This window comes from Ixodes scapularis, unplaced genomic scaffold (assembly GCF_016920785.2).
Source record: "Ixodes scapularis isolate PalLabHiFi unplaced genomic scaffold, ASM1692078v2 PGA_scaffold5__190_contigs__length_132052651, whole genome shotgun sequence".
Classification (NCBI taxonomy): Eukaryota; Metazoa; Arthropoda; class Arachnida; order Ixodida; family Ixodidae; genus Ixodes; species Ixodes scapularis.
Window position 1 is genome coordinate 98,120,406 of NW_024609880.1, and position 7,324 is coordinate 98,127,729.

General features: G+C 54.4%; 1 protein-coding gene across 1 annotated transcript; it reads left to right on the plus strand.

The window, feature by feature from the left end:
* Positions 1 to 4,231: 4,231 nt before the first annotated feature.
* On the plus strand, positions 4,232 to 6,271 carry LOC121838005 (the record flags this gene model as incomplete). The annotated part of the gene is made up of 1 exon (XM_042293961.1): positions 4,232 to 6,271. A coding segment is annotated over exon 1 (1,758 nt), but the record flags the coding sequence as incomplete, so codon positions are not given.
* Between the last annotated feature and the right edge of the window lie 1,053 nt (positions 6,272 to 7,324).

Sequence of the window (7,324 nt, forward strand, 5' to 3'; positions counted from 1 at the left end):
AGTGGCTCGTTGTTTTTCGCCTCGCTTCTCCGTCGTAGGCGGTCGGAAATAACATTCATTGCGATAGAGACGATATAAAAGCCCGGCTAGCACGAATATTTCGTTGTTGATCGCAGCAACAATCTCCGATGTTGTTCTAGTGGATCCTTAAAGGAGCGATGCAACAATTTTTGTACTGTGCACAAATACTGCTTAAAACGGATCCCTAACGTTAATGACCTATGAAACACGCGTTCGTTTTTCACCCCACACAATAGAGGTCCCAGAAAAAAATTTAAGAAAAACGAGCAGCGTTCACCCCCTCAACTCGCTGCCAGAACAAGCGGCCACGTGATCTGGAGCCGATTATATGCCGCCAGTGTTTATCATAGCCACGCGCTGGGGTTGGAAAAGCGCAGGACAGGCGCTGAGTTCCAGACATTGTTATGGCTCGGCTGTTGTCGTCGTTGCAGCGATTGGACACGGGTCACAACCCGAATGCTTCTCGAATTAGCAATTGTCACGAGCCGAAGTCGAGTGCCCACGCAATGCTCGGGTCCAATCTATGAATCGCATTCAAATATCGTCACTTGGGTGTACTGCGATCCCCGAGTTACGTCATCAAATTTTGCAAAGGAGAGATTGAATGAAAATGATCGCTTTTGTCCTTGAAATTACACCGCAACAAAGGAGTTTCTTGGCCAATGGTGTTGCGTGTGAGTATCCTTGAGTCCCACTAGTGCCAGTAAGCTCGTGTAGAGAGAAAAACATTCCAATTGAATATCGTTGCACAGCTCCTTTAAAATGCTACCGCTTCCCTGAAAAGCCGTGCGAGACTCGAACGGCGCCAAGCCTGGACCACGTCGGTGCTCCGACAAAAGTAAGTTTCTCGTTCGTTGGAGGTCTGCTGCGAACCTCCGAAGAGAGCGGTCGTCCTCCGGGCCCCGCGAACCCCGGAGAACGGAACGTGATCCTGGCATAAACACCGCACCGCCCCGCTCCGTCGGCCCGCCGCTGCACGTCCGCCGAGAAGAAAAGAAGACGACGGTCGGATCCAGTGGAAAAATCCCACACAGGCCCCCGCGAGTTCTTCTCTCAGTAACCCGGTCCATCTCATGGGTCTCTCCTGAAGATATAATAAATTAACACCTTTCACCGTTCCGGTCCTGCCAATACCATCATCGACCAAGTGAGCGGCCCGGAAACCTACTTTTTGGACGTTCTTCATCTCCGAGTGTGGCCTCGCCGCACTAAGCCCACCGAATCTCAGAGCTCTTGGAATGAGAGCCACCTCTACGCCGGCAGCGCTCCATTTTCGCAGCGCCGCAGCGAGCGTCCCGGCCTGAACTACAACCAGGATGGCTTCGTCAACGCCAGAAACCTCCCTAACTGACATGGAAACTACCACGGCAGAAGATTCCACCAATACCCGTAGCGACGGCTGGTTCACAGCCTACTACCGCGGGCACAAGTTGAGAGCGATTCCAACCGCTGAAGTGGATCTCACCACCGGCAATCCCCTACAGCCCAGCCCACCGATACCCCGTCCACAGAAAAAACCTCAGCGCCTACCCCCGCTGCCGAGGGGAGAATTCAAAGTCGTCATGCGCCCGCGAGACGGCCTCAACCTCTCCAATTGGAAACCGTACCAGGTTGCCCAACACATCAGCACGGAGGCTAAGATCACCATCGAGGAACTACACGCTGCAACCAAACTCCAACTCAATCACGACCGCAACATCGTGATAGTAAGCACGGCCCACATAGAGGTCGTTCAAGCCATCACCCAGATCCACCACCTACGACTTGGCGGGAAGGACTACGCAACATACACGTACGTGGCCTCCCCGGACAACTCCATCAAAGGGGTAGTCCACGACATCGAACCGGGGTCCAGCCCCGAAAAACTCCTCCATCACCTAGAGGCCCCAGGATACAGGATCCTGCATGCCCGTCTACTGGGCAACACTGGCACGGCCCTCGTCACGTTTGAGGGACGCAAAATCCCCCCGTACGTCCAGTACCAGAGCGCGCTTCAGCGCTGCTTCCCCTACCGGCCCATCAGACAGGTTTGCACTAAATGTCTGGTGGCGGGGCATCGGGCAGACGTCTGCCCCACGCCGCACATAAAAATATGCCTCAAGTGTGCAGTACCCAACCCCCCAACCGACCATGTGTGCGCCCCGAAGTGCACCCAATGCCACGGCGACCATCCCACCAATGATACAAGCTGTCCGCAGCGGTTTGCCAAACCCCGAGCAACTCAGCGCGTCAGCCGCCCAAGTAGGAGGGGAGGACACGGCAACACAGGCCGTGACCGCAGCAACAGCAGGCGACAACAGAACCAGACCCGCTCCCAATCCTGCCCGGCCTCTCGCACAAATTCCCGTCCTGGCCAGCAACCTCGGGGAAACCTGCCCGGGCCCAAACAGACACCGGCGGGAGCATCCGCCAAGCAGGAAGCCACCAGTGGCCAGGCTCTTCAATCGGACAACACCCGGACGGAGCCCTACACCGACACGCAGCAGGTGAGCTGGGCGACGCGGCTCACCGGGTCTCAGACCTTGCCCCCAACCACCAACCCATTACCCCCCCTTCCCGCGGCACCCACAACAATCCCCCTAGCTGATGCGCGGCAAGAGAGGGTAGAAAATCTCCTCCTCCAAATCATGGAGCGCCTCACTCGCATGGAGGAGCGCATTACTGCGCAGGAGCGGCGAGACACTGATCCTGCTGCCCCCGTTACTACGAGTATCCCTTCCGCAGAAACAATCTGCCACACCCTTAAAGAGGTTACAGATAACATCCGCGCCCACAACCAAAAATTCGACCAAATCCAGGCCGACATTCATGACTTAAAAGAAGCCAACCGGGATTTCTACACCACCCGCAAAAATAGGCGGATAGAAACACGCTGCCAACCATACCCCCCACTATCCCTGCCTCACGATGACGGCACGACGCCCACCGAGTTGTAACCCAACTCGGGTGTGGCAATGGAACTGTCGAGGGTACCGCAGGAAACGCGCTGCTCTTGCGCAGCACATTGCCCATCAGAAATTCCCTCCAGAAGTACTTGCCCTGCAGGAAACTGGTATCATCCCCACCCTAGCAGGCTACCAAGCCTTTACCTCCCCAGACCATCCGCAGGTGGCCACGCTAATTGCTAACCACATCACGGCTAAGCAACACACCATAGCGGGGACCTCAATTGGACACGTTCTAGTTGAACTCCTCCCCACGCGCAGGCATTCCCCCAGTCTTTTCGTACTTAATATATACAGCCCTCCCAGTCACCGTAAAGACGCATTTGAACGCATATTCTCGAGTGCTTTAACCTTATCCCAACAAAATCTTCTCATTGTTGGCGATTTCAACGCCCCACATCAGGCTTGGGGCTATCCCAAGGCCACGGCCAAGGGAAATCGGCTATACGAAACGATATGTCAACATCAGCTCACCACCCTTACCGATCCCTCTTGCCCGACGCGAACAGGCAACAGCATCACAAGGGACACTTGTCCCGATCTCGCCTTCGTAAAATTCACCCCTCACGCGGAATGGACGAACACAGAGGAAACCCTCGGAAGTGATCATTCCATAATTGAAATTGAAATCGCTCTCAATTCGCAAAGAAAAGCCCTTCGGAAGCAGGCGCTTACTGACTGGGACGCCTTCCGAAAAGCGCGAAAGGACAAAAACTCCCCCTCACCTCCAGACTTCGAATCTTGGCTCCAGCAACTATGCGTGGACGCCAAAGAACACACAAAATTACTTACCCTCACCCCAGATACCCCAGCAGTAGATCCATACCTTCTCCATCTCTGGGAGGCCAGGCGAGGCCTCCTTAAACGATGGCGCCGCCAAAGGCTTAACCGCAAACTTAAATTAAAAATTGCTACACTGACAGAGGAGGCGTTCCAATATGCCTCCAAATTAGCGCAATCCAACTGGCACCAGGTGTGTGACAGGTTTCAGGGCACGTTGAGCACCGCGCGCACGTGGTCCTTCCTGCGGCACCTGCTCGATCCCACCAAAGGCAAACGGCACTCAAGCCAGATGCTCCGTAAAATAATCCACGATCACCCGGGCACGAACGCTGATATTCTTCGGGACCTCACCGAGAGATACATTGGCCCAGCGATCAACACAGACTACCCCAACTACAGGGGGTCCGCCAATCCCGACCTGGACAGACCTTTCACGACAACGGAGATCACCCATGCTGTGCTTATACCTCACGAGAAACACGGCCCCTGGTAAAGATGGAATCCAGAACCGCCTCCTTCGCAACCTCGATCCTGACTCTCTCGAAGACCTCACCACGTACTTCAACCAGATCTGGGAAACCCACAAACTCCCGGAAGACTGGAAACATGCTGAGATTGTTCTAATCCCAAAGCCCGGCAAACCACCCAGCCTGAACAACCTACGGCCTATCTCCCTTACATCATGTCTCGGGAAACTGTTCGAGCACGTTGTGCTTAACCGTCTACAGCCCTTCCTCGAAGACACAGAAGCCTTCCCACACACCATGTTTGGATTCAGAGCCCACCTGTCCGCTCAAGACGTGCTTCTACAACTCAAAGAAGACCTCATAGATAATATATCCTCCTGCAGCACCCAAGCTCTCCTCGCTCTAGACATTAAAGGAGCTTTCGATAACGTCAGCCACACCCTAATTCTTCAGAACTTAGCCTCCACAGACTGCGGAGAGAAGACTTACAACTACATATGTAACTTCCTTCGGAACCGCACAGCGACCATTGGCATAGATTCCATCCGAACGGACCCTCTACCCGTCCCCAACAAGGGCACCCCACAGGGCTCCGTTCTCTCCCCCACACTTTTCAATCTGGCCATGCGCAAGCTGCCCGAACAGTTGGAGGAAATCCCGCACATCAGACACACCCTATACGCAGACGATCTCACCATTTGGACCACCTCGGGGTCGGAGGGCTCCAAACAAGACGCACTACAAACCGCGGTAGACACCGTCCAACGATACCTTACTTCGGGCAACTTGCAATGCTCGGCCGAGAAATCAGAGCTACTCCTCCTGCATCGCCGAAACAAGCGGCACCCCGACCAGAATAGCAATATCGAACTCTACCTCGATGGCAGCATCCCCATCCCGACGGTGCCAAGGCTCCGGGTACTTGGCCTCCATCTGCAGGCAGACGGTAGGGCAAACTACACCATACAAACCCTCCAAAAAACAGTCACCCAAATCATGCGCATGGTGGGACGCATCACAAACCGCAAACACGGGCTCAAGGAGACCGACGTGATCCAGCTCACCCAGGCTCTCATCACCAGCCGCATCACCTATTCCATCCCATACCTCAACTTAAACCAGGGTGAGAAGAACAGAATAAATATCCTTATCCGCAAAGCCTTCAAGATTGCTCTGGGCCTGCCACTTTACGCCGCCACAGATAAGCTCCTAGCCATGGGCGTACATAACACCCTTCAAGAGCTCATACAAGCACACCTAGCCAGCCAGCAAGAACGGCTGGCCCTCACCCCCACCGGCCGCACAGTCCTCCATAAATTACACTTCCCGATACCCAGCTCGGTGCGGAACACGGTTCGCCTACCAACGGCCATACGAGACCACATTCAAGTGGCCCCGATCCCCAAGAACATGCATCCCATCCTTCACTCCGGCCGCCGCATTGCCCGAGCTCGGGCCCTCCAACACAAATATAGCAGCAAGGCAGACACCCGTTTTACTGACGCTGCCATGTACTCGGATCAACCAGCGGCCGCAGTCAGCGTGATAGACCACGATCTAAAGACGGTAGTTACGGCCTCCATCCGCACTATCAATCCAGTGGAGGCAGAAGAAACGGCCATCGCCCTGGCAATCGCCTCCGGCAAGGAATACCTCAATATCCTCTCCGATTCCCAAACCGCCCTGCGACGATTCCGAGCGGGCAGGATCTCACCATGCGCTCTGCGCATCTTAACAGACATCAAAACCCCGCTTCCAGAAACGACGCTCATCTGGACTCCTGGCCATGAATCTGTAGATGGAAATCGGCAAGCCCATGCCGTAGCCCGAGCCTGTACACACCGGGTGCCACAAACAGAGGACCACAACACAATTCTCAAATTTATTCCCGTACCCAACCAATACTCTGAAATCCTAATTCATCAACGAGGCGAGAGATTTAGATACCCCCCTCCACATCGGAGCCTAACGCGGGAAGAGGCCGTGATCTGGCGCCAACTCCAATCCCACACCTACAGACACCTCGCCCTCCTCCACAAGTTTTATCCCACTATGTACCCTGCTAGCTGCCCACATTGCTCAGGGTACCCCTCATTATACCACGTCACGTGGACCTGCCAATCCCACCCATCCCTTCCCCCCATCTCCTCCCCTTCCCCGGAGACTTGGGAAGCTGCGTTGCTCAGCTCGCACCCGGACGACCAGCGTAGTCTGGTTGAGCGGGCCAAGGCAGCAGCGGCCAGCACTGGAGCCCTGGACTAGGGGCCCCACCCACCTTCGGATATTTCCATATTATAATAAAAGTTTGCATCATCATCATCGTTCGTTGGAAGATCAGTTTTGCTAAATACGCGGGAAAAACTAAATAGAATTGGTGTCAGAATAAAAACAGAATCACTACCGAACGCGGGAAAGTCAGTTGGCAGTGCCTGCGTGACGGAATATCTGATTTTCGTGCGCGTCTGTCGCTTCCCTCGAGGTGTTTGACGGGGCTTCGGTCGCGATGTTGGATCCCTTTGGCACGAATATTTCAACTACAATCACTGGCAGGGTGAGAACGGCAGGGAGAAGCTTCAGTTCCTCCAGCACTAGCTTCGAACCGTCGACAGGGTTTCTATCTCGCGACCGTCGAGCGTTCACGTGCAGCCACATCGCAACGAAGGGCAACGAAGACGTGCTGGAGCTCGGCCGTTCACAAGAGACGCCCTGCCTGCCGTTCTGACTTTGTCAGAACACTTCTAGCTAGGGGAGGGGCTTTTGGGGGTTGCGATTGCAGCTTTCTTCTGCCGTGTGTGTTTCTTAAAGGAGCTGTGCAACGATATTCAATTGGAATGTTTTTCTTTCTACACGAGCTTACTGGCACTAGTGGGACTCAAGGATACTCACACGCAACACCATTGGCCAAGAAACTCCTTTGTTGCGGTGTAATTTCAAGGACAAAAGGGATCATTTTCATTCAATCTCTCCTTTGCAAAATTTGATGACGTAACTCGGGGATCGCAGTACACCCAAGTGACGATATTTGAATGCGGTTCATAGATTGGACCCGAGCATTGCGTGGGCACTCGACTTGGGCTCGTGACAATTGCTAGCTCGAGAAGCATTCGG